This window comes from Buteo buteo, chromosome 5 (genome assembly GCF_964188355.1).
Source record: "Buteo buteo chromosome 5, bButBut1.hap1.1, whole genome shotgun sequence".
NCBI classification, from domain to species: domain Eukaryota; kingdom Metazoa; phylum Chordata; class Aves; order Accipitriformes; family Accipitridae; genus Buteo; species Buteo buteo.
In genome coordinates, this window is record NC_134175.1 from 4,054,389 (window position 1) to 4,081,256 (window position 26,868).

A 26,868-nucleotide genomic window follows, 5' to 3' on the forward strand; every position below is an offset into this window, starting at 1 on the left:
TGAAAGCAAGGTGCAGCTCCATGAACCTAGCAGGCATGTCTTTCGTAGGCAGGAATAACATGACACACATTGGAGTTTTGTCCTGCAAAGGCTGAGTCCGAAGCAGTTTGGCTCTTGATGCTTTTGTGCTTCTGCAGGAACTGCTTCCTTGGGTTTCTCCCAGCACGAAAGGCCTTCTAAAACCCTACCAGGCTTTATATATCACCTTAGGATGCAGCCCAACAAATCAGAGCTGTAAACAATACCCAAAACACAAACAGAAAGGTAGCACCCCCAGATGTGCCAATGGGTACATAATAATGAGAAAGTAGTTAGGCTTGGATGAAGGGAGAAAGAGATCAGAGGAAGCTTGTTGCTCATTGCTTGGTGTGGTGTTGTTTGTTTGGTTTTTTTTTTTTGTTTGGTTTTTTTTTTTCCCAGCCATCTTTATTTGGTGGCTTTAGTTTATCTACTGAGGTGAACTACAGAGAGAATGAAAAGAGTTATATACTTGGGCAGTAGTGGAGGTAAAGACAAGCCAAGGAAACAGCCTAAAGCTCTAATCAGCAGTCTGTTTTTATTACTCTGCAGTATACTTTGCTTCTTTTCACAATAAGGAACCTGGCTTGCAAGTTTTTAACTGGTCATTTCCTCAACCGGTTGGTAGTTGCTGTTAGAAATATTCTTTTTCATTACAACCCTTCCTAAATCCCCCTGAAAAGAATACATATCCTGTAGAAGATCTCATCACTTCACCCCCCCAAGTCCCGGATGAGATGGCAATGCTTACTGATGCTGGTAAAATAAAGAGAGGTAATGGTGGGAAGGGTCTGACAAGTGAAAGCTTCAGTGTTTCAAGCACAGTTATTCACTGTAGGTGGGATCCTAAGTTAGGTCTCCAGCTGGAGCCACTGTGATCAGCCCTATGTAGTAGGCAACACACATCCCTCCCAGGCTCCCCAACTAAATACACAGTCCAGAAAAAGGAAGGCTTATAATTCCTTTTCTTAGTTTTATTTCATTTATCTATCTATTTATTTATTTAGGAAATGAGGCACGGAAGTCCATGGAAATTAAGTGTTTTGCTCAAGGTGACTGTATATCACAGAGATATGTATCTCATCCCAGCGTTCGAGTCACATCATCTTCGTTCCTGCCTGGCTTAGCCAAAATCAATTTAGAACAAGTATTTTCAGGCTGCTGTTTGCATACCCCTACACCTGTACGCAGAGAATACCTTTGAGAAGCATCTGAAGCACGCGTGTGTAACGCAAGTTCAAGGAAATAACAGTATTAATAAAGTAACTGTTTCTACTTAGTACCACTGTTCCTTTAAGTGCAAACACGAAAGTAGGTGCTCCCACAAGTGGTTGCTCCCAACCCTCTGGGATCCACCCAAGACCAGCTGCAGCTCCTGACATGCTCAGTCTATTCCTCCGAGCAGAAGATAAAAATAACAGCAAGCCTCCCACTCACTTTTGGAAGCCAAGCCCCGATCGTCATCCCAGTACGGTGCCAGGTCTCGGCAGGCTCGGTGCCTTGCATGCCCAGTGTATCCTTGCAGAAGGAGGAGTGTGCGGGCATGCACGGGGCCGCCCAGTTTGCCCCAGGCTCTCAGCTTCTGGGTTGGACTCGACCCATTCCACGCAGCAGTCCCATCGCAGCTGATGGGAAACCAGCCTCAGAAACGTGGAAACGGCGGTAGTCCGCTCACGCGGCAGTTCAGCAATCCTGGTCTTGTCAGTAGGTAAAGGGCTTAAAATGTCTTTCTTTAGAGCATGATCAAAAAGTGAATCAGTGTTGCTCCACCGACCACCAGGGGAAGGGGTCTCAGCTAGACCTCAGCGTGTTACCCAGCGTAACGTACCCCCGTCTGTTATTGAAGCATCGTTAATTTGGGGCCCAATTTACCCAAGTGCTTATGCAAGTGACTAAGTGAGCAAGACTTTTAAAAATCTGATTTACATCCATTCATCAAACATCCTGCTTTGTCAGCTGTAGACAGTGTTTGCTTCCAGCCTCACTCATCCCTGAACAGCGACATAAATAGATGGGGGAGTACTCTGCCCTCGTACTGCGTGCTCAGTCTAGCGTATGGATTGTTATTCCTATGGCACATACGCACTCCGCCGAGGGAGCTATACCATTGACATGCGGATCTGGGACAGTTTAGTCTTAACCTTCATTCTCCATTGAGGTGTTTTTCTACTAGAGTCACCTGTGGAGCTCATCGTAAATCCCCCGGACGAACAATGCTCTAGACCAGATCCTTCCAGCTGTGGAAGGATCAGGTAACCTCAGTTTTAATCCTAAAACTGATTTAAAACATCGGTAATTTCAGCATGCTTCTCTTTTATTCTTAAAAGCCTCCTTTTGGATTTCAGCTCACTAGAACTGAACAGTGTGACCTGAAGTAGAGGCATGTGGAAGCCAAAGCGAGTTGTATCTGACTGCCACTAAAGTCTGTGGGATTTACACACTTCTCTGTCCCAAGAGATGGATACGCTTCCAATACATTTTGAGAGTGAAATTTCTCAACCAATTTTTAGGAAGACACTTCCTGATACCATCCTGAAAAAATCCACAGACCATCTTGTGTTGGGTTTTTTTTTTTGAGAAATTGAACAAAAAAAAGTAGTATTTGCAACAAATAAGAACTAGACTAAATGTTGAATGTTTGTCTGTTACTTCCACCACACACAAACACACACTTATTTCCTCATCTGCACGAGTGTAAATTTGTTAGTTCTTTTTTTCCGGATCATGGATTGCTGTCCTTTGAACCACAAAAAGTTTGCAGGTCAAATAATATTTCTCTGTGTCAATTACTACCAAAAGCTGCAAAGAATTCCTTCTCTGTCACAATCCATACAATATTATTTTGAATGATTGTATAGGAGTTTGAGGCAGACATATGACTGTATAGAGTGGTTCAACTCATTTATAAACAGCTTGCAGGCTTTCAAACTTATACTGGATTTTTCTATTGCAACAATTTTTTTCTCAACAAATCACAAGAGATTTGACTGTCAGAATCTTGCTTCTGCTGTTAATATAAAGCACTTCCACATTCCTTGTCCTTCACGAAGAAACAAGAGAACAATAACTGCCTTTTTCAGGTGTCCTGAAATTTTCTTTCAGGAGATTTGCTGCCCTGTGAAAACGTGGCCAGTACACCTGCACAAACCGAACCCGCTTATGACGAGCAATTAAAAAAACCCCTCAAAGCTAGTCGAAGACCTGCGAGAATTCACCGGGAAGCAGGCGACCTTCCCCAGTCCGGGGAAGGCAACGAAATAACCATTTCCCACATCGCTTCCCGAGGGCAGACACAGGCGGGTGTCCTCGGCAGCGCTGCCCCTTATCAGGAGAATTCCAGCCTACCCTGTTTGTCATAGAAACCGGCTGGAGCGGGAGCGCGCCTGCAGCCAACGGAGTGATTCAGTGGTGATGGGGAAAGGCAGGTGGAGCAGGTAAGTCACCTCTAGACAGGAAGGTATAAAAGATACTTGAATTACAGCGGCAGGGCCACTCGTACACAGGGAGCTGTTAGAGGTTACTTGTCTCGCCAGACCTACCGTGCTTGGAAACAACTCGGGAAGCTACCGGGGAGTTCGGATACCAGAAGGCGGCTTATAAATACAAAAGACCCTGAGCCTAGGACTATCCTCTGGAGAGAAGACTCTTCAGGGGTAGAAATCAAGAGCCCAGAACATGCTTTTCTCCTTCTAAACATCACTCTGAACAGGTATTTATAGACTTTAATCTGCCGTACACCTCTCAACTTGCTGTGTATTCAGTTGCTCTGAGTTAAAGATACCATTAGGGAATCATACTACAGAACAGCGTTGGCCACTATCTTAACTGCGTGTTCTCTTTTGTCCGGTTTTATGGTGTGGAAGGAAGTTTTCTAGAGCTTGTTGGGAAGTAAAAAGTACTTAACTACTTAGCTTTAAATCTGAGTTTATGTGTCTCTCCTGGATGGTTTAGTTATTTAGTGATGTTCCCAAAGTTTCTGGAAAGCCCTGGTAAATAGCTGGGAAAGTGAGATAAATAGTTGCAGGGTCTGAGGAAATGCAGTGCGACCATGGAGGTCTGAACATTGAAGATATTGTCTTGTTTTAGGGGGAAAAAAAAAAAATCACGCGATCGTGTAGTGCAAAAAAACCCAAAACAAAACCCAACAGAAAAACAAACAAAACCCCCAAACCCTAACAAATTCTATTGAGATTCCATGCTGCATGTCTTCATTGGGACTCTCCAGCTTTAGTGACTGGCTCTTATTTAGTAGTACAGCAGTTGCACCCAGGAGAAATCGTGGTCCCTGCGTTAGCTGCTGCCCAAACCCGATTTAACTTTCTGAGCATCAGCAGTATGACAACACAACAAAAGGCTCAAGGAGCGGGCAGAGGCTGACCTGTCCAGTGTGGCAGAGTACAAATTAAAACTGTCTTTCCCATGCCTCGGCTCTGTGCCCTGCTCTTCATATCTTCCCTGTTTAAAAGTCAACTACCTGCATCGTTTGTGATCAAGGTGCCACATAAGACCAAAATGTTGATAAGTAGACTCTAAATTTATTAAAACTCTAATTATCTATAGTGTCACAATCATTAGCAAAGGGAAAATGTGGGCAAAAGCTTATATCTTCATTTAAAAGCAACTGTTGTGAGTAAACTTCCTCAAGTTTACTGTCAAGATACTGCTGTTACTACGGCTGTCATATTACAAACTAGTAAAAACCCAACAGAACAGCTTTTTCACATAGGTTATGAAATTACAGTTTGCATAAGAAAAATCTCGCTCTTTCTGAGGTTACCTTCTGCCACTGGTTTTGCCGCTCAATTTCTGACAAACACACCAAGCTGAGGGACTGCAAAGAACTGGGTGTAGGGGACGGAGCTCTGCAAAACAGAAGGTTTAGGAAAAAAAAACCCAAACAACCCCCAACCCAAACCCCAGAGGTTTCCCTCATCTCTGTGCCAACTTGGGCTTGGATTTGTAATTCATCAGCATCTGCCAGATTGTGCTAAAACACGCATGGTGATCTGTAGCCAGAGAAAAAAATACATTTAAATAAATTACAACTTGCTGAAAAGCACAGATAGTCTGTGACTAGAAATTTAACTTGAGGAGAGGCTCCACAAAAATGTCTTCATTTAAAGTAAGAGAAGAAAATAAGGAAGGTTCTTAAAGTTGGTTTCAGCTCTGGCAGTGTTAGCTGTGATGGGAGAGGGGAGAATACTTCATTCTTACATAATGGAGACTTTTTTGTGCTATGTGAGGAATACATGGTCCTTCCGATACCTTAAGTTAGCCTTTTCTGCTGAGACGTGGAGTCTCTAGCCCATGCTGGTGAGCCATTGCCGGACTGACTGCAGACCTATAATTACAGCAGCAATCTGAACAATTCTGGCTTGTCATCGGTAAATCTCCCAACACAAAGAATCAAGCCTAGCTAGTTCGGTGACACATCCTAAAAAAATGTTCCCCAGGCATACAGCATCAGGGCTGTCGCTGGGAAGTTCCTCCAGCTAAACGCTTGCTTTCAGGTAAAAGTGCTCAATAGCTGAAAAGTCATATATCTGAATATCAGAATGTATGTGAAGCTGCATGTCTAGCTTAGGATAACAGGAATTCAAGGTGATATTCAGGTTGCTGAAAAGGCTGGAGTCAAAGTTGTAAACCAATTTGCTAGAACTGGCGTATTAGCCGTTCAACTCAAGGCTCCTGCTTGCACGCCACAAGAAAGCAGCGAGCACATGGCAGCACACAGCAAGCTGGCACTCCTCCAGGGCCGAGGACAGGGAAGAACTGTATTTCCCTAGGGAAATCAGAGCAACAAGGAAACAGTGGAGAATTCCCCTTGCTCTGGCACCAAGGCCATTTCCTCCAACGTCGCCTTTCTCGCTGTGTCACGGTGACACGACAGAGATGCTGCTTGTGCTGCTTGGGGCCAGGGATAGAGCAAATCTTACGAGATAACAGCGTTTCCTCACCTTCCTTGGGTTCTCCTGGGACGTGAGGGGGTTCAGAACCCGCTGCGGATAGACAAAACCAGGCAGCATCGTCGGCTGGTGCCGTGCTTTCCTGCTAGGCAGCACGCAGAGCCCCGATTTGAGGCACAAAAGCTCTGTCTGAGCACGCCAAAGAGAAGAGATTCACCCCCCTTGCCCCGCTATCACCGCAACTGAATAGTGTTATCTGTCTCTTAGGCCTTGTTCATGCTGCCACCATAATATCTGAGTGCCTCCCAGACTAATAGACTGCCATAGCGAGGTCCCTACTTGACCTCATGGAGTCTTCTGCTCTCCTCCCTGCTCAGGTGTCGGGGAGCACCAGCTGGGGTAGGTTTTTTTGTTGTGTTGGGTTTGGTTTTTTTTTTTTTCTGCCCAGAGGGAGGCATGTACGGGGGAAGACTGTTCCCATCTATAACGCCACGGTGGTTCTGGTGAAAAGGCTTTGGCTGGCTGGCGGATCTCTGCTGGTTGCTCGCTTCTTTGCAGGACGTTTCACTTCACCTTCGGGATGCAGCTTCGAACAGGCTACCTGGGTCATTCTCACCTCTGGCAGGGATCTGTTCCAGGCTCAGGATGCAGCGGAAGTCATGAACCTGCTCTTTGTTCCTTTCAAGGGGTTAAACACAGGCCTGGTGACGGGTGTCTTCACGTCATTGTTTAAAATGAAGGCTGTGGTTTTCTTCTCTTCTAGAGTCTCCCAGGGCTCTATTCATTTCGCCGGCCTCCGTCATGTCGTGCTTCACTCAGCTGTGGCACTCCAACACGCCCGACTCTCCCACCAGCCCAGTCCCGGCATCTCCGAGTGAAATCCCCATCCCCATCAGCCCCATTGTTGTCACCTCCCCGGGGGATGGCAAGAGGAAGGCCAGGTCCCCAACCGACAAGCCGGGCTCTCCGAACCCAACGTCTCCGAAGCCGACCTCCCCCGTCGAGTGTTCCATTTGCTTCAACACCTACGACAACACCTTCAAGACGCCCAAGCTGCTCCAGTGCTCCCACGTTTTCTGCCTGGAGTGCGTGGCCCGCCTGAGCACGGGGCTACCCCCGAATCAACCAGAGGACCAGCTCCCCTGCCCCTTCTGCAGGCAGCTGACCAGCATCCCTCTGGAAGGCGCCCCAGCACTCGAGACCAGCAAAGAGCTCCTCGCCACGCTGCCTCCCGAACTCCAGCAGGAGAAGGTGCTCTGGATGGAAGGGACCAAGCTCTGCTGCCGTCAGGCATCCGATGACCCCGAGAACCCAGACTCGTGCATCTCCATCGACGTCGCCATGAGCAAGCCAGAAACTCCGGAGGCTCCCCCGGCGGGGATAGCTGGGAGGCTGTCCCGCTGCGACATGTGCGACGACTGGAAACGCATAGTCCTCCTCTCCGCCTTGATCATCATCCTGTTCTGCATCATTCTGTGGCCGGTCCAGTGTGCCCTGAAGACGGGGAACCTCCGCTGCTTCACGAGGACCGTTGCCATGAGCAGGCCGGAGTATCTTCCCCCGAAACCCACCACAGCGGCAACACCCGTGACACAACTCCCTTTCCCGTAGCGGCGAGGCGACCCCTCGCTCCCGTCTATCCCTCCCCACGGCACGGCGGGGAGGCAGAACAGGGTTTACTGCCCTGACGGCATTCCTCGGTTTGCCGGCATTCCTCGGTTTGCCGGCAGACCCCCGCGACCCCGCTCCCCTTCTGCGCCTTGCCCGTGGAACGCGCGCACCCGCTTCTAGGAGCTTGGCTGAAATACTCGCCTGCCAAGCTGCCTCCGGCCCAGGAATGCTCCCAGGAGCTGCCTCAGCATCCTGCTGCCAACTTTTCCATGGAAACCAGAGCTCTGAAAGCAACAGACAGGTTTCTTGGACTGTTCGCCTTGAGAGGCGCACGGCTGTGTGCTGCCTTGGCCCGATACCAGACGACAGCGGGTGCAGTTCCTAAAGGGCTATTTTTGCAATCGGAAGGATCTACATGATTATTCCTAAGAGGAGCCGGGATTGGGAGGGTAAAGATATGTTAAAGTTGTGTAAGCAGATGAAAATTGTCCTTATTCCACGTGCTTGAAACATTTCCTTGGTGTTACTCAGTGTTGGAGGTGTAAATGCTGCCTCCTGCTGACAAAACAGGGATCTGTCACTGCTACCCACCCCCTGAGTTGTGTTACCATCCTGATGAGCTTTTGAACAGAACAGAGTAGCCGTTCTCCTCGTTTTTCCTGAAAAGATGCTTGAAAATTCTGCTAGGCACAGCGACACAGCAGTATAACCCTGCCCCTCAAGTGACTCCATCAGCGAACTTCATTCGTGCTTCTCACGGGCAAACTGTTGCCAAAACAACAGAAGTTCCACCTTTTGACGGCTTTACCCTCCTAATCTTAAAATGTGTCAGTATTAAGACACAGGCCAGTTGCTTACACTGTATTTTTATTTAATGCAGTGATCTTCTGACAGTGATTATTAACAAAAGTCTTTGTGATTAAGGCGGCTTACGATTAAATGTTTTCTATTCAAACACATGGATGTAAGACAGTATTGTATGCAAGTACCATACGTGTATGTATTAAATTATGTTTTATACAACGCAAGGTGTCAATCTGTAGTTATTACTCTGCATTTCCCTTCTTACTTGCAGCAGGACTGAGTCCAGCTCCATTCCCAGATCCCAGATACACAGCAAGTGGCATGTCTGTACTCTGGCCTGTGCATCAGCTTTCCCAGTGTTGTACAGTCCTGCATGTGTGGACAGCTTTATCCGGTAAATTCATACTTACTACCATCTAGGCAGTGTTGTCCCAGGTGCCACTTCCCTCTGCGTTTACCTGATGTGACCTGAAAAATGAGAAGCTGCAAAGGATGCTTCCAGTCTCCCTTTCCAGAAAATCTAATTTGAAATAAAAAAAAAAAAAAAAAAAAAAAAGACTGAAGCAACAGCAGAAGTAACTCAAGTCTGTTGCTATGCAAAACTTCTGTGGAAAGCTGCTGTGTGTGCTGTATCTGCAACACCTTTGTTGTTAGGCTGCAGGCTGGTATTATCTGTGCCAGCCACATGTCTGCAGAAACTACTCCAGGCACTGTAACAACTTCTGCAAAGTCATTGGGCTTGACAGGGATTCTCACTCGTATCATCCTGTCCGCTCCCCCGTGCTTGTCACTGCAAGGGTATCTTCACAGCACCAATTTAAGTGTGTTCTTGGAAAAAGTGACTCACCAAGACTTAAGGCAGAGAAGGCACTTCCATTTTACCCAAGGTGCATTTGGGACTAAGCCCAGCAAATAGACACTAGTAGAGATGAAGTGCTTTGTTGTTACATCTTTGTTACCGTTCAACTCCCGCTAATGAGACCTAAGGGCAGGGGAGAGGGAAATAACACCTTCAGCCTCATAAAATCTATTGTTACGGTGGCAAAGGGGCCACAGAGATGTTCTTGCAGTTCCAACCGCTCCTAGTAGTGTGTCACAGCATCCTTGTGGGGGCTGTCCCTTTGCATTTCCCCTTCTCACCACGCACTTGGAAACAAAGGTTGAAGGTTGAGCTAGCACGCAGCTGAACCTCTCACTCGTGCATAGTCAAAAGGGAGATTCAAAGCAAGGGAAAACAGGGTCCCGAACAGCAGCATTTGGCCATGGGAGACATTCAGGATGCCCCATTGTCCACACCAACCGTCAGTCACTTTCCCAAAAAGCGAACTACTTAGAAAGAAAGGAGGGAAAAAAAAAAAAAAAAGCCTTGAGAATATTCAACATTTATTAAAAGTGCAATAAAAATAAACAGTTCTCCTGTCCCTGTGACAAGGGACCAGAAAGACCAGCCAGGAAATACAGCCAAGGTATGTCATTGTGCTTTTGTTCAACCCCTTCTGCTCAACACTTGGAGCTGGCAACTCCAGGCACTAATACCCCAACCACACAGCAAGTCCATCCAGTTCCAGAGACCTAGGAGGACTTCAAGACCAGCCCCACGCGGGCTCTGGAGCTTCAGGCACTGGCACAGAGCACACCTTCAGGCACTGATGAATCCTGCAGGAAGGGGTTCTTTGGCAGGCTTTAGGGCTGAAACAGCAGGGAGCACTGGCAGTCACAAGTCGAGACTTAAAATCAACAGAGCTGGAATACTCCACTCGGTGATATGCTCATCTTCATGGCACTGGTCAAGTCACAAACGCTCCTACAACACCCCTAACTCAGCAGACACAACACTTGCCTTGTCATATAGTTGCGGGGGGAGGGTTAAAAAAAAAAGAAGAGGTCATGCTGCAAGGTAATGGCAGAGCTGCATCAAGCTCAGAGGGGCCCAGCTCAAAAAGTTCAGCTCAGATTAGTATCCTAGGCTGTTCCTCACTAGGGGTGGCTAAAAGCACAGCGCACAGTGAAAGCTGCTTTCCTAGGCTTCAGCACCCATCAGCTACGCAGGATTTCACTTAGCTCAACATTCAGACCCACACAGTCAAGGATGGAGATGCTCACCTCTGTCTCTCGATTCTGCTACGAAACCACGTGCAGAGCAGCTAGCAGGCTCTCGGGCACACACATACGCACACGCATCTGCTGTACTACAGCAGCGGGGACTGCTCGGTGTGCTTTGGCAGGGTTGCGTAGAAATCTAGAACCGGTACAGCCAAAAGGGAGCGTGAGAAGAAGAATCAACAGAGGTGCAAATACCTGGGTCCAGGCAGCGCGCTCTATTTCTCACCCTCACAGGCAGCAAAGTTACTCCAGGATTTAGTCTAAAAACGCTTCTAGCTTAGAAATGATTGACCTAATGAAAACATTGAAGTGTACTAACTTTTTACTAACGCCCTAAGTGGGCAACCCTGGGAAAGCTCCTAAGCAAATAGTCGTTTCTGTTCCTTTTAACAATTTGTGTGTAAAAAATAAGAATCTTAAATTAAAAAAAAAAAACAACAACAAAAACAAAACCAAAAACTGAGCCTTGATGCCCTAATGAATGTCCAGAGGCACTTCCACATAAATATCAACCTACTGATACAAGGGAGAATGGGAGAAGATCCTTCTCGTGAATAAGTTAGGTCAAGGCATGTTCTTAGGCGCAGACTCTGCTTGCTTCTTACAGTCAGCTTCTTACTTCCTCGCTGAATCCAAGGTGCTTGGGGAAGGCAAGATGGGCAAAAAAAGTTGTCCGCAATCGCAGAACTTGGAAAGGGTGGACGTAAACACTGTAAATCCTGCATTCCAAAACAAGAAGGAAGGGTGGCTTGGTTTATAACTGGGAGAGAAGTGCATCGATAAGGTTACAGAGCTGAGACACTCCCAGCGTGTGAAGTCTATGTTTGCACACATAGCACAGTCTTGTTCTCGGAGTCTGACAGCTTCCTGACATTAACGGGCCAAAAAGCAGATCTCCCTCCCTCCCCAGTAACGTCGTAAATACGTTTCCCTCTTGAGATCTCATTACCCCGTTCCCCCCCTCAAGCAGCTGGCCACAGCCACATCTTTTAGGCTCCGTCCCATTTCGTCAGAGCACAGCTGCCTTCCCTGATGCAGGCAGAGCCGCAGAGATCTGCATAAGCTGAGCTGAGCTGAAGAGGAGCCGGGTGAAATGCAATGTCAACAGCCTGTGGTGACACTCTCGGTTAATCAAGGGAAGCATTCCTACCTGTGCAGCCTCCGTACAGCTCACCTCCGGCTCTTTTATCGCCCTGTATTACTCATCCCTGAAACCTTTGGGCTTTTGATGTTAAGGTTCTCGTAGACGGAAGCTGACTCATCATCAGCCCTGTGGAGAAACAAAGCCTTGTTATTAACAGCCTCGCTGCTCTGGATCTTTTCCCGGAGGAAGGTGGCCAGTGGGAACTGGGTAATAGCCCAGCCGAGCTCCCTTTTTCCCTCCCCAGCCTTGTAGGTAGGATGACATGGGGTTACCCGCTGTTCTCACTCCCTGTTTTCTCTCCCTCCGGCTGGGCCACCCTTCCTACGTTCAAATACAGTTTGGGGATGGAGCCTCGAACCTTTCCCCGCACGTCAGCCTCTCATGGATGCAAAGTTTCTGCAGGATCAGTGGATACAGTTCCTGGTATTTCCTACTCTTACTTTCTCTACATACGCAATGTCTCTGGATTTTCCAAAATCTGATGGCAGGAGAGGGCTGCTCCAAAGACCAGATCCAAGTACCTCTAAAGCGGGTCTGACACCCAAAGCTGAACTCACGGGAGCTCTCTGGAGTAGAACCAGCCACGCAGAGCTCACCTTGCTCGGCTCGGTCCCACACGGTCCTCCCCCCCTCATTTATTCAGAGCTGCAATTTCAAAGTGGGGCATTTTAAACAGGACACAAACGTTTCTAGAGTCCAGCGGGGAAGATCCCAACCGGCCAGATCCAGCAGGAGCCGGCAGGTTCATAATGCCAGCGAAGGATCCAGATTTCCCTTTGGCACTGCCTGAGCAGGCAGGAGCCACCAGCACTCCGGCGGTGGCCAAACGCCCAGAGAAGGACGTGTGACATTTCTTTTTTGCCTTCTTCAGTTGGATTTTTTCATTCTGCGTGAGCCCAGCAACAGCATTTCCGCCTTCGCTTTAACACCCACTCCTCTGCTCCTGCCTAGCCACCTCTTCTTTCAAAACCGATCCTGCAATTCAAGGTACCCAAAAGCTCTGATACTATATAACTGACGTGTGTCCCTACCCCACTCGCCTTCCACTTACAACCCCCTTTCCATCACTTGCTGGTATCCCATTACTTGGGAAAAACATAATTTGGGGGTATTTTCTCTCTGCTTATGTAAAGAACTCATGCTACTTAGCACATGCTCCCTCTCTGCCTGGGTGTGAATCCACCTCCCTCTGCTCTCTTCTCATTTTCCTTCAGATTTTGCTGTAAAAGCCCCTCAGCGGCAGTAGCACGGTTTCACTCTCTAGCTGATTCTCCAGAGCCATTCTCCGTAGCCAAGGATATGGGGCACTACTCGCTAAAGGCTAGGATTTATTTCCTCCCCTCCTTTCCAAAAGTGTAGCACGCAAGCAAAGCGGGCTGCTACCACCACCGCTGACAGTGCGGTGGCATCACCTGTTTATTTTTAGCCATTCCCATACGATAGCCAGCAACCGGTCAGGTTTCAGGTATGGGAGAGGCAGGCTGGCAAAGGATAAATAGCGGCGCCTTTGCTCAAGCTGTTCCCTCTACTGCTGCAGAAGTTCTTAGCCCCGGCAGAGAGATGTTCAGCTTACGCAGACTGGCTCCGTGGCGAAGGGGGCTGCCCTTTGGCTCTGCCTTTTTCCATAGGAGCGTAGCCGATATTCAAGTAGTCTCGCTCTTTCCTTTTATTCCTCTGAAAGGAAAAGCAAAGGCAATAAAACCCCACTCAAGGCAGATACAGAAGCAAGCCTTACAAGATCCTATATGGCAGCAGGGGAGCACTGGGCGTGGGTTTATTTCCACGCGCTCAGGGCAGGATTTGAGTTCCAGGGAGAAGGGAGGAGTGGAAGCGGTGTTTGGTGTGGGCCAAGTTCTGCCCTTCCTTTTCCAACCAAGCCGAACGGGACTCACCTGTTCTTCTTCCAACCTCTTCTGCTCAGCCTCAATGTACTGCTGAACAGCCATGTAAACAAACTTGTACTGCGCCTCTGTCTGCACCATGCCCGAACGTTGCCTGCGTACCATCTGGATAGTTTTGGGGATGTCAATATCGCAGTCCAAACCTGCTCCAGAGCGAGAAGGTGAGGTTTAGGGAGCGGGAATTAGGTTGAAAAATTATTTTCTTAAGACAGCTTTGAAAGCTTTCGGTATCTCGCTGCACACAGTCTCAGCAAAGCCCCAGAATATTGTGAAAGGATTTGGTGCATCTCTGTGCCTAGGAGATTTTTTTTTTTCTTTTTTTTTTCTTTTTTCTTTTTTATTCCTGCAAGAGCACCTTGGACTGAGAATGGCTGAGGCAGGGCTGACTTGCCTGGAGCCAGGGGACGGGAGGGGAATTAGGTCTGCTCTGCGGCAGCTTCCTATAGATCCAGACTTACCACCCTTGCACTGTTTACAAAATAGATGCAACCATTTATGAAATAGATGCAACCATTGCTGAAGAGGGTCCACCTGCCTCAAGGCTCCCAGACCAGACTCAGAGATACCACGGAGAATTCCACAACAGCTCTAGAATTTCAGATAAGGGTGACAGCCCTTCTACACAGAAGAGTCTGGGGGATTCATTTCGAAAAGGACTACTGGAGTTATACCCTTACTGAACCTGTTTCGCCCCGGCCTCAATAAAAGAGGGTTGTCCAGGAGACCTTGAAATCCTGGCCCCACTGATGCCAACGAGAAGACTCTTGGGTGCTGTGCTGCTGAAAACATCTCCCTTACCAGAGGGCTGCCTGTGTGCACACCCGTTTGGAGAAGGTTCACGTTTCATTACATTAGAGCTCCGCTTTTTGGCCCCCAGAGAAATGGGGAACTGGGCACGGTAAAAAAGCCCTTCTCACCCTGCATTCAGGCTAAACCTATGCCCACTGTTTCCCGGACGAGTCAAACCCACTGCTTGGAGATCACGTACCCACTGCTTGCACAACAGCGGGGTTATCCCATAACTGGTCAGAGCAAGGCAAACGGTGAAAGCCGTGAGATAGACAGGGAGACATACCTTGCCTGTGAATAATATCCACCAGAATATCTATCACTATGATGGTGCCCGTACGTCCTATTCCAGCACTGGAAAGAGAAAAGAAATAATGATTGTGGGAAGAAACATTCCCCAGAGTTAAGTCAGCTCAGCTCCCACGCTCATCTGCATGCCTGGTCCATCCTGGGCAGATATGGCATGGCTGCTATAAGATAAGCTCAGCCAAATGCTGACGCTTGGGAGATCGGAGTCTAGCAGGCTGCATCAGAGCTACCAACTCCAGATCAGGTCTGCTCTTCCCTGCGCTATCACCAGCGAGGCTCCGGAGGAGGGCTTTATTTTCCCATGTCTATACTTATATCCCAATCACCCACCATCAGCTCACACGATGACCCAGCCGCGGGCCACTGGTTCGTACCTGCAGTGCACTATGATCGGCCCCGTGTCTGGAATGCTTCGCTGTGCCCGATTCACTTGGTCCAGAAAGCTCAGAACCCCTCCTGGTTCATTGGGCACCCCGTGGTCCGGCCAGCTAAAATACTGATAGTGCTTCACCAGTCGCGGGCGCTCATCCTGCAGGGAGCAGAGACCCACCACCGAGTCAGAAAACTCCTAGTAGGAGGCTTCTATCCTTCCTTTCTTTTTATCAAACCTGGGGCAAAGTGGCCCAGAACTTAAGCAGTGGGACCATTAAGTAAAAAAAAAAAAAAAAAAAAAATTACAGAAAAGTGACATCTCCCTCCCCAGTGGTTCCAGCAGCAGCCCGTTCCCAGTACGGCGGGCAGCCAGCAGCAGAGGACTCACCCTGTCAGTCCGCAGGATCTCCAGCTCCCGAAGGTAGTAGCCCTGGGCCTCACGCTCGCTCACGTTCCGCACACAGATGCACCCATACTCCTTGGTGCAACTCTTGTCTGGCCAGTAGCGGAAGCATTTGTTCTGCAGCAACAGCAGAGAGCTGCTCGTTAGTCGAGACCGGGGAGCTGGAGGGTGAACCCCTGAACACCTCGCTCCGGGATGCTGCTGCGGTCCAAGGGTGCGTAGCCCCAGCGTAGAGGTTTAAAGGAGAGCCATACACACGGAGCGTTTCCTTTGAACCGGGGAAGTACCGGGAAGGGCCATTCCTATACGAAGGATGTGATCCCTAGGGGAATCTCCCTCCCCAGCTAGCCCCAGCCTCAGGTAGGCACTGCTTTGCCAACAGTATAGTCCTGACACACAGCACCTGACCCCTTGGTCTGGTCATTGCCTAATTCCTGAGCCAAATCTCCATCCCAAGGGGCTACACAGTCTGCCTGGACCCGTTCTGTCTTCCAGCCTGTCCCCTCTTTGCTATAGCGACTTTGCCAGCACAAAAGGCGGCTTGTGAGTAGAGCTATCTTTATCTCATCTCCGCGCTAGGCTGCTGCAAGCACAGCCTCCCCCTCACTCCCAAGCAAAACTGCTAGTGCCAATCATCATTAGCTCCTCTCTTTGCTAGGGAAGGGTGTTCTGGTAAATAGCTCTGCATGAAATTTCACCGTATTCCTTGGCCCCTTACCAACCCACTCTTATTGAAATGCGTACAGGTGGTACACAGAGAGGCTGTAGAATTCCTTTTGCCCCTCACACAGCTTGCAATGAGCTGACACACACCCCCCCCCCCAGCTTTCCAGCTTGCTGTAACAAGCACGATGTCTTCTCTCTCTCTTTCTCTGCCACCTGCAGCTCCCCAGAGCCTCGAAGCAAGTCATATGAGGGACACCCCATTAATATTCATGGGGCTAGGGAGATAGGCTGTGCAGAGCAAAGTGGCATGTTTCTGTCATGAAGAAGAGCTAAAGCATCATTACAAGGCAGAAGAGAAATGAAATGAAAGCCAGCCAGAGACAACTTAACTGAACACTATTAGTACTAGCAGTACTTTCAGGCTTGGGGACAGCACCCTACTAGTGCTCACCCTGCCTCGCTCCACCTCCTTGGTGGTCATGACAATGACGTGACTGTTCTCTTGGTAGACCATGGCCCAGAAGTCATTCACTGTTGTCTGCAGGCAGCCCTGGGTGGCTATATAGATCTTGCAGTGCTCAGAGTTCCTTCCATCTTCAGGGATGCTCTGAGGAGCAAAGGAGAGGGGAAAAAAAAAAAAAAAAAAAAAAAAAAAAAAAAAAAGGCCAACGATGCTGGAGTGAGGAATTGAGAATTGCTTTAGTGCACCTTTAGCAGCAAAGTCAGCGCACCCTGCCACGCCGCATTTCTGAGCTAGCTGATTTTGCTCTCTTGGTCAGACCTGCAGACATGAACCGCTCTCATCACCAGCTTCAACAGTCGCCAGCCAAATGGTCTGCCTGCCTCCAGGGACCTTTATGCTGCTGTAACGCGCATTACTGCGCAACAGGCTCTTGCCAGCAGGCAGCTGCAGAAGTTGCAGGTGGACGTGGCTGGAACGAAGCCACCTTGAAGGTTTCCCAAAGGCTGGCGCTTAAGTGCCAGAGCAGCACTGCTGGAAATACAGCTTCGAGCAGCTCTTAGCTTACAGGTGACAAATATAATTTGACCTCAGAGATAATGTTCAATGACAGAGAGTATGGGTCAGTCCCCTTAGACTTTCTGAACAGATAAGGAAAGGAGGGGATTGAGATAAACTGTTAGATAGGGGCAAATAGGACATGGTAGAATGATGAGGTCTCTTGGGGTACAGTAGAAAAATCCAGTGCTTGGCCTGGACCCAGCGAAAGATACTGGTCCTGCCGGGCCATTCCCTCAAGACTTACACCGTTACTGCCCTTACCCACCAGAAACATAGCGTGGGGCTGAGGACAGCCTCCACACGGTGTCTTCCCTTTCCCAAGTACCTTGATATAGTTGGCATTGATGTAGTCCGACCCGGGCACGCTCTCATCGACGTCTCGGAGTGCCACCCGCGTGGTATCAACTGAAGGAGAAGAGAGTCCAGAATGAACACGGGAGCACGGATGGGCTTTGCTGAGGGCGGTCACGGCGGCTCCCAGCAAGGCTCTTACTATGAAGTCACATGGGTAACTACTGCAAAAAAAGGTGTAAAACGCTCTCCTAATGACACTTAGCAGTACTCCACACTACCCGGCTCACAGTTGCGTTGCCAGTCTAGTGACTTGGATGGACATTAGAGAAACACAGTGTTGCTACAGACTAACCTGAGTTCAGGTTTTCCAGTATTTCCTTTGGAGGCTCTACCTCTGGCTCCATACGATTTCTGAACTACAATTGAGCTCTGAAGTGTATTCGGACTCCCAGCACAGAGGAGAGCAATTTCCCAGTTTCCCATGCACAAGGGAAGGACCAGGTTAGAAAGGGGATGGAGAACACCACGAACTAATTGGACCACTCCACTAGGACGGCGTACGCCTCTTTCCAACTCAGCTATGACCAAAAAAAGCTCTGCGGGGTTAGCTAGCCCCAGAGAAGGCTGCAGAAATTGCGGTGAAAAAACCCAAACCAGTATTCAGGGTCTCCTTACAGGGAAGGATGTTCTTGTAGCGATTCTTAGCCTTGTTCTCTGGTCGCTGTCCCTCTTTCCTGGGGTAGAGGAGCTTACACTCTTGCTGCTGCAGCATCTGTGGAGCAGAGAACAAAAGAACAAACTGTTCTGGGCAGACGAGGGGAGTCAAAGGCAAAGGAAGGGCTCTTTCAACTAGCTGCTTGGCTTCCTGACACTGAGAAGAGTAGAGGGAGTGCTGGCAGGAAAGGAAAGGGAGCCAAGAAACCGTTTGATGAGAGAGTTAATGGGGAGAGAAGGCATAAATCCCTCCAGGGAACAAAAGGCACGCAGTTCTAGGATGAGGAAGGAGAAACTGCCTTGGACGTGAGAAAAAGCAATGAAAGAAAGGACCAGAAAGGAACTTGTGGAACATGGAAAACAGGAAAAGGAGAAACGGTGTGGAGAAGAGGTCCTCAGTGCTGGAAAACCATGACGCTCCCATGCAAGAATGACATTCTTCACCCACAGGCACAAATGGGACAGAGCACAGACAGGGACATCCCGTACCTCAAACTCTTCCCAGAACCCTTGCTTGGCCTTCTCACTGTGATCTGCCATTTTGTTCAGCTCCTTCACTCTGTTTTCAATGTTGGCTGCATTGATCCGTGTGGCGTTGAACGGCTGAAAGGCAGATGAAGACAGAATAGAAATCGCTTTCAGTAACAGAAAGACAGGTAACTTTCCCCTTGAAAAAAAACCAGTTCCCGAATCCCTGGGAGTATTGGCAGGAGTTGGGTCCATTCCCAAGGCCTTGAGTGTGGGGCCAGGGACCTCTCTGGCAAGTGTTAGCCTGGACAAGCACGACAAGTAGCCAGCAGGGATGTTCTGGGGGCAGGGAATTCCCAAAGAGCAGGGGCAGATCCGTGCACTCCCCCAGAGTTTGGGCAAGCCCAGAACCGACAAGTATGTGCTAGAGCAGCTATTACCTGCTTCAGATGAACCACAGCTCCGGATTTCTCCACCATGGGGTTCTTCTTATAGTGCTCCACCAGGTCTGTGAGCGTGTCGAACCTCTCTCCTCCCCCCACGTCATACTTCCCATCCGGCTGCAGGGGAAAAAACGACAAAACCCCGGTGAGACTCGAAGGCACAGCTCCCAGCTGGGTCACCCACCCACGTTTCTCCACGTTTCCCACCTGGTAGTGGATCATGACGTGGGTCACGTGTGGTTTTCTGTCCCCAGTCTCCATCTTATCCTCGTTCGTCAGCACCGACAATACAAAGTCTCCTGGTTTGCTCTGGCTCTCTCGCACCAGAAAGCTACCTGGTTTCCCTTTCTCTGTCAGAAGCTTCTCTGCCTCCTTGCCGGTGAGGTGCCCATGGTACCACCTAAGGAACGGGAACGGAGAGAGCAAGGTTAGCTCCGAAACGTACAGAGCATTGCCTTTAGACAAGAGCTACACTCACTGCTGGGGATGGTGTTCACGGGAAACCCATTTCTAGGCTCCCAGTCTGACCGCTCTCCCCACTGGCATGACACCGGCTTGAGTTATTTTTAGAAACAGTCCCCAGTGACTTTCCTCCAACGCTTTGCAATGTCACATCAATACCTTAGCCTGAGGCTGGAAGCGTCAGGACTTTGCTCAATCCTCCCGCCACATGTGAAATGGCATCGGTGTATTAAACTGCCACGTGATGCGTGACAAGCACTGTCATCTAGGGATAGGGCTCTGACGAAGCTATAAGAAACACGATTCTGGCAGTTCTTACTTGAAGGTGGCTACGTTTTCCTTTAATATGGAAGAAAACGAACACTTGGAGTCAGCAGGCTGTAGTCGGACAGTATCAGACCCAAGCATGGACAACACCAACCAGGAACAAGATGCTTTGACACAGTTTGGGAAAGATTTTCAAAAGGGTCCTCCTAGCTGTAATTACTGCTGCTCCCCTCCCAGGTCACTAACCTCAGCTCAGGTCTGGCCGAGGGAGGACAGAAGCACCCTACACGCTCGCCTGGAGTGGCAAAACCGGGTTCCCCGCTGTGCCCAGGACTCTTCTCCCCCTCCAGCCCTGCCCGCGGCCGCGTCTCCGACCAGCGGCGATCACAACGTGCAAAGGTTTGTGCTCAGCTCTTCCCGAGCATCGCTGCGTCGGCGTGAGTTGCTCCACCTCTCCGCCTGCGTACACATGCCCCTGTTTCTCCATCTCCATAAAGACAAATAACAATTTGGAGTGAAGCAGAGGGGTTTTTTTTGCCTCGGAGCCTTCAAGCCCCACGCTCCATCAATACTCAGCAGTGGCTCTGGGCAGATGCCACAGGTCCCACTTTGAAGACGCTGGCTCCTGGCCTGCCAGCCAAGCCGCCAGGAATTCAGAGAGGCTCAAAATAACCTTCCGGGGGCGATGCAATGGCATCACGTCACATCTCAGCAACTTTGTCCCGGAGGACGAAGCTTATAGAAGAGCAGTCAGTGATGCTGGGCCTTTCAAGTCCCGACTCAGCACGCTGCAAAGGCAGCCTTTACAAGCCTGACTGGGAAGACCTCTAAAGAGCAAAAGTCCTTCCCGGAGGCTTGGGAAGGCATTAGGATCATGGGGCTGCACGAGTCGTACTGCTGCGGAGGGCAGAACGGCCAAACTCTGGTGAAGAACCTCGGTGCCTGCTTACAGCACTGCTGCTATTCAAGCCCAGGTCTTGGAAACGCTGCTTACCCTGACGCATCCCGCTATATTCTGACACCGTCGTCATTTCGTATATTTAGAGGACTGAGACCCTTTTCCCTCCCTTCTCCCTGACGCCACCAGATGTGTGGTCTGGAGCAGAAACCTTTCTGGAGCTTCCTTGCCAAGCCAGACTTTCCTTGGCAGGAGAAGAGGGGGAAACCCAGCTGAAGGGGGTTTCCACTTTTCCAGAGCTTCTGCTAACGTGAGCAGCTGCCCGGCTGCTTTTCACACCGCGATCTGGAACGAGCAAAGAAACCACCCTGGCAACAAGGGAGCACATGAGCTGGAGGGACTTCCCAGCGCCCTGGCCCATTCGGCTCACGTGACGGCGCGGAGGGGAGCGCTTCTGCTCCATTTCAGGAACTGAGACTGGTCGCAGCTTCGCCTTACCCCGGCTGCTAAAGTTAGAGTAGTTCGGGGCTTGCTTTGGCATCGCCAGCCGCCTGACTAGGCGTTCCCCTTTCCAACCCACCGTGGCAGCTGCTGCATGTGACGCTGGGGAAACTGAGGGGGAGGAAAAGGGAAAAAAGGGGTCACCGGAGTGTCACGGACCAAGGGGAGGAAAGAAGGTCGCTAATCGGCTGGCAGAAACATCCTGGAGTAGCCCGAGGCAAGCCGCTTCTCGCAGCAAGTCAGCCAGCCCCATCCCTGCCAGGCAACGGTGGGCTGCTACTAGGATGAATAGTGGTTACAGGCGGAGATGGAATGGGGAAGACTTTTTACCGGGCATTTCTACCCAGCGTTCTGCAGGCAGACAAGTCACTTGCAGGTGTTTGGTTTCTTTTTCTCCTAGGATCCGCCTGCAGGAGCCCTTGCGGACGGACTCATACTGCTCATGTTGGACGGGGCTCTGAGCAACCCCATCTAGTTGAAGATGTCCCCGCTCATCGCACTGGGAGGCGGGGGGTGGACTAGATGACCTTTAAAGGTCCCTTCCAACCCAAACTATTCTATCTACGATTCTATGTTCCCAGTTGCCTAAAAGCTAGAGAAAACTTATTAGCACACACTGACGCTGAGCAAGTACCAGCTTCTGGGCCTTGCTAGTGTTACCTAGCCAGCTTCTGGTCACGTCGGCGCGCAAAGCAGCTCGGGAACCATATCCCAGCGACGTGCAGCTTTTGGGTCATTAAAGCTAAATCACACCCAAACATACTCTGTTTCGGGCTCCTTTCCAAACCCAGGCCAGGTACAACTATCCGGCCTGAGCCATCTGGGAAGACAGCATCACCATCACCAGGAAAGGCTTTTAGAGAGCGTGGCTTACCTCTCCGAGGTGGGGTCCTGGCAGTTGAGAGGGTACTTCAGCTCGATGACGTTGCTGTTCTTCTCCCGCAGCAGCCCTTGCTGCTCGGTGTAGTACTGCACCAGCTCTGCCAGCGTGGCGAACTTCTCGCCGCCGTACAGGTCATAGTAATCCCCCGTGTTCTGGATCTTAATGTGCGTCACCTCATCGTTCCTTCTGAGGAAGGCAGGCAAACGAGCGTGAGAGAATGGAAACCCAGCACCGGTCTTCAGAGCCCAGATGCCTCCTGACCACCACCCGCCTCTAAGCTGCACCCTTCGCCCAGGTGCCGCTTCACGCTGGCCACGTTCCTACAGCAGGGGAAGGGATGGATGCTCCTTGGCCAAGGTTACCCGGCCAAGAACTGACTGTACCTCACGAGCTCCCTGCCCGCTCTGCTTCCCAGACCCACCTCACGCAGAGGAGGGGAATAATTCCTATGCCATCGCTTCTAATCCTACACTACTTGCCCTCTTGGCTGGATGATGCTCTGACCTCGCTCTGGTTTACAGATTTCTATGCACAGGGGTATTCGCTATCATCTAATTCGTTTAAAAAAACAGGGGGAAAAAAAAAAAAATCACCCAAACCAATACATTGCTCAGTATTTGCAAACCCTATAAACCGTAGCGCAAGGGTTAATGCTTTCCCCTCTCCACTGGTGCCCTCCAGGCTCAAGGGAATATGGCTGGGTGCCTTTATCAGCCTGTTCTAAGAGCCCCCTTAACCCAGCAAAGCCCAGTCTCCTTCCTCAGAAGGCCACACTAACCTCCGAGAGGTAGGTTAATTGCATTTTAAATGCACTTAGCAGCAGCCCTCCTGAGCCGGGGAGACATGGCTGGAAGCCCATTGCTTGATGGACGAGCTGGGTCAGAGAGAGATTCGTAAATCTGGCAAATTTCTCCGTCTTTCCCGTGCTGAGCTGCTCCCAGCCTCTCTCAATTTGTTGCCAAAGCAACCGTGACAGTGGGATGCAGGGGACTCAAGGTGGTATAAGCAGCGTACCAGGTCAGACAGAAAAGCCATTTCCCAGAGTGGGGAATTAGAAAAACTACAGTGGTCTGTGCACGAGATTAAACGGAAGGAAGAACCGGACCACGGCAGGGGCTCTGGGGCTCCCAGTAGTGGCATTGCCCCCGTTTCTGCTATCTTTCTGCAGCAGGGGACAGCCCCCGTAGCAATGCAGTGAAAGACCAGATACCTGGATGGTATCCGATATCTCACAGCTCCACAAAATCATCTCCTGTTTAGTTCTCCTGGGCTGCAGGTACTGTCTACCTCAGAGTCTGGACTCTACCTCTTTATTTCGGAGAGAGGTTAAGATCTGGCCCTCGAATGCAAGCGGTGGCAAAAGGCTCCATCTACCTTAGGGGATTCTGGCACGGGGCAGAACACAGCCCGGCTGTGTCGGCTGGATGTGCGCACCAGGGTGCGTGGTAGCCTCGTTTCACTGTGTTTGTCACTCGCTAAGGGTCCCGGTATCACGTTAAGTCCGCACGGGGCTTGCGGTGGTGTCATTTTGTTTGGATACCTTTGCGCAAATTCCTCTAGTCTAGACAAGTGCTTGGAGCAGCACCAAGGTGGCCGGGTTCTCCTCCGGCAGAGGGGATCCAGCGGCTTTTCCATCCTGCTTTGCACATGCAAGACGGACGCCTGGCTCCGCGGGGAAGGTAAGAAACGACCTCTTCCCTCGTATCTCCTCTTGAATACTACACTGAACTATACGCTGCAAGGTCTAATGAAAGTCCACCGGGGAGGACTCTGCTGACTTTGCAATAACTCCCTCTCCCCAAAGGCCTGACAGCAGAGGACATCGAATTCCACGAGCGCGGGGCTGTGTATCTGCAGGACTGTGGGATGACTGGCGAAGGGCATACGGAACACCACGAGAAGTGCAGCGGCCTCTCCCGGTGACGGGATGGTCGCCGCCACCCCTGGGATGCACTCACGTTGCCCAGGGGCACGGCTGCCTTTACGTAACTACTGCCACGGATTTTCCAATTTCCACGTATCTCGGGGATTTTAACAGCCACGGCTTTTGGCACGCGAGGGGCTCGTCGTGTGCGCAAGCAGATTAAACGCTGACTGTCCAATATGCTGTGCTAGAGCACGCAGCAGCAAGCTCGGCAACAAGACGGTGCCAAGCTGGCACTTGGCAATGAGATCTCTGTGTGCTAAGCCTTGAAGAGCCCACAGAAACATTCACAGCAGCGTGCTAGCGCAGCCACTGCGTGCTCCTCCTCCAGACCTGCCTTTATTAGAAGCATGACTTACGATTAGACGGCAACACTCTTAGCCACATTCGAGCCACAGCCACCACATGTCACGCGGTTCTCCTTAAAACACCGTCCTGACAGATGGCCATATCGCCATTTACTCCATCCCAGCTGCTAAAGAGGACTTTGTCGATGTAGAATCAGCGGTTCCAGTTTGTGCTCACGCAGACCTTCTTGGATGCTTTGTCTGGCACCGAGGTGATTTCCAGTTAGTGCCAATCCAGTGGCAACAACCAGCTGAGTGTGGACAGGGACAGCATCCACAGCATTACCATTATCCCCCGTTAACAGCAAAACAAAACCAGCAGAAGGCTGACAAACAGGCCTGAGGTGAGAAAAATCTGCATCTGGATCCTGCACAGTCACACTACACCTTCATGACAAGGTCTTGGAGACAGAACCCGACTGTCTGTAATATAGGAAACCGGTGAGTGGCACTCCTGGGTATTGAGAGAGACCCCGTGAACTCTTCGCGGTACATCTGGGAAGTCTAAGTTCTGACCTGGCCTGCCACACCAACTCCAGCTGTCCTATGGGCAGAGATTTCAAAGTTTGGCAATATTTGCATCTAGGGTATGAGCAGAACTCGCTCGGTGGAAATGAAAACTGGCTGCGAAATTCAGATCCCAGCCAGCGCTCCGATGACAATGCCTCTTCTCCGAGAGGAGCTGGCACATAAAACGCTTCTGCCGTTCGTGCCAGCAGCTGGACGTGAAGAGCCTTTGTGCGGCGCAGAAGGCAGCAGACGAAACTGTGTTTTTGCCACTTGGCCTGAGGCTCAAAAGCTCCCTTCTTTCCACAGCTCCGTCCCCACATCCCAACCCCAGTGACCTACAAAGGCTCAGTTCACAGACCCACTCCCCACCCCCAAGGCCTTCGAGCACTTCAGGGATGAAAAGCAGAGAGATAATCAACGTCATTTATCCCATGAGCCCTCAAGGTCATGCTAAACACAAAGGGCATTGATCGATTCCCATTTCCTTCCCATTTTCTTCTCTTAAAGCTTGCGTCACCTCTTGCAGCTCCAAACTGGGCAGCAGAACTGGACTGCACAGTAGCAGCATCCATTAGAGTGGACCCTCGACATGCTGGCTGGTGAAATAAAGCACAAAGGAGATGCCCAGAATACTCAGCTGCCCTGTGCTGGAGGGCACGGCTACTTCTGACCAACACAGCTCTCATACAGGGATGCAGCACTGTTTAATAGCAGATGCCAGCTTTTTTGGCAGCTTCAGAGTCAGCACTCGGATAAGTGAGAGTTGCCTCCGTTCCGAGCTAAGCTTCTTTACGCTATCATCAGCGCAACTCCTTAGCTAGATACCCAGCAGGGTTTCTTGATCCAAAATATTCCAGCTTGTGAATCTGAGTCCATGCTGCAGTGACCACCAGCGCGGATGCAGTCTGCTCTTCTTCGCAACGGAGCCCAGTCAATAAGAAGAGGACTCGCAAAAAACCCAAACAGACCCTTTGTTGTCGCTGAAGGCAAAAGAACCACTTTAAATGTCAGAAATACCTTTGAGTGTTGCATCCCCAAAAGTCTTTTTTCGTCATGTGGTTTTCCTGCCTGTGTCAGACAGAGAAAGCCTAGAACTTCACAGCATGCCTGTATGACCTCTCTGACAAGCTGCAAAAAGCAATCCAACCCCCCCCTAAAGACTCTCTATGGAAAAAAAAAAAACAACAAGAAGATACTCCCACAGGGTTTAGAAACTTCACTGAATGTTTGCTTTCAACTAAATGAGAGCTTGGGCTCTCAGAGAAAACTCACTATCCACCAATACAGCACAACAGAACCAACTGACATTTGCATGCCATTTCAGAGACACAGCCAAGTGCATTCTAGAGATTAGGTGTGGGTTTCAAATTCTTCATGCCCAATTCCTAGGAAGAAGCAATTCAGCTGCTGCCTGAGCCCTACTGCTCACTTAAAGTGTTAGGAGCTCCAGAAAGCGCACAGGGACCAAGGACATCCAACTACTCAGCGAACTCGCACGTCGGCACCGTTTACCTATAGGACATTTATGTTTTTGCATTCCTGAAGGTGCTTCCCGCTCCAGAGAGATCCAGCCTTTTGCCCTGGGAAGAGATGCGAAGCACAGACCATTTGCCAACCATCTGCCATCAAAAGGAGGCTTTCGACACACTCCTCTGCCTTGCCAAACTTGTAAATAGCAGCAAACGAGCACAAGTAAGCCGAAGGTAGCCATCCGTTAATATTCCATCTCTAACCCAACGATCTGCTTCCAAACGAATTCAAGCCACTCCAGGACAAAAGAAAGACATCGTCGTCAGAGGAGAACATGCTTTCTTAAGGGAAGAAGGGTCTCGTGATAAAAGCACTTAGCCAAGATTTGATGATCTGATGTTCAGGACCTTCTCAGAGGCTCTCAAGGTGACTCTGGGCCCATCATTTGTTTCCCAGCCGTAACATGAAGACACTGCTTCCCTCAGTTGGCTGCCCTACATTGGAAGAAGCAGAATCAGGCCCACCTCTCGCTGAATGTTTGTGAGAGGTAGCCCTGGATTACAGGGCCTTAATAGGGCTGGTAGGTGCTATTATGATGAGACACAAGGACAACTGGTTTAGAAAAGCACCTCTTTCAAGC

At 50.0% G+C, this 26,868-nt stretch overlaps 2 protein-coding genes across 3 annotated transcripts in view; one reads left to right on the forward strand and one right to left on the reverse strand.

Moving 5' to 3' along the window:
• Positions 1-3,509: 3,509 nt before the first annotated feature.
• Positions 3,510-8,533, forward strand: RNF223 (ring finger protein 223). Of its 2 annotated transcripts, XM_075029205.1 has the most exons (3): positions 3,605-3,727; positions 6,192-6,323; positions 6,688-8,533. In XM_075029205.1, the coding sequence occupies exons 2-3, from the start codon at positions 6,272-6,274 to the stop codon at positions 7,533-7,535; spliced, it is 900 nt and encodes a 299-aa protein (XP_074885306.1). In that variant the 5' UTR covers positions 3,605-3,727; positions 6,192-6,271; the 3' UTR covers positions 7,536-8,533. The 2 variants fall into 2 exon arrangements, with proteins under 2 accessions (XP_074885307.1, XP_074885306.1); XM_075029206.1 differs by lacking the exon at positions 6,192-6,323 and having other exon boundaries at positions 3,510-3,727.
• Positions 8,534-9,702: 1,169 nt separating this feature from the next.
• The window catches only part of LOC142030861 (tyrosine-protein phosphatase non-receptor type 11-like), a 56,483-nt gene continuing 39,317 nt past the window's right edge, over positions 9,703-26,868 (reverse strand). The window contains exons 3-16 of the mRNA XM_075027282.1: positions 21,969-22,163; positions 19,174-19,366; positions 18,964-19,083; positions 18,545-18,658; positions 18,017-18,113; positions 17,373-17,452; positions 16,478-16,633; positions 15,346-15,477; positions 14,960-15,114; positions 14,563-14,630; positions 13,479-13,630; positions 13,160-13,260; positions 11,593-11,712; positions 9,703-11,161 (exon numbers count right to left, since the gene is read on the reverse strand). Coding sequence (XP_074883383.1) covers positions 11,628-11,712; positions 13,160-13,260; positions 13,479-13,630; positions 14,563-14,630; positions 14,960-15,114; positions 15,346-15,477; positions 16,478-16,633; positions 17,373-17,452; positions 18,017-18,113; positions 18,545-18,658; positions 18,964-19,083; positions 19,174-19,366; positions 21,969-22,163 — 1,648 coding nt within the window. The 3' untranslated portion in view covers positions 9,703-11,161; positions 11,593-11,627. The remainder of the gene's footprint in view (positions 11,162-11,592; positions 11,713-13,159; positions 13,261-13,478; positions 13,631-14,562; positions 14,631-14,959; positions 15,115-15,345; positions 15,478-16,477; positions 16,634-17,372; positions 17,453-18,016; positions 18,114-18,544; positions 18,659-18,963; positions 19,084-19,173; positions 19,367-21,968; positions 22,164-26,868) is intronic.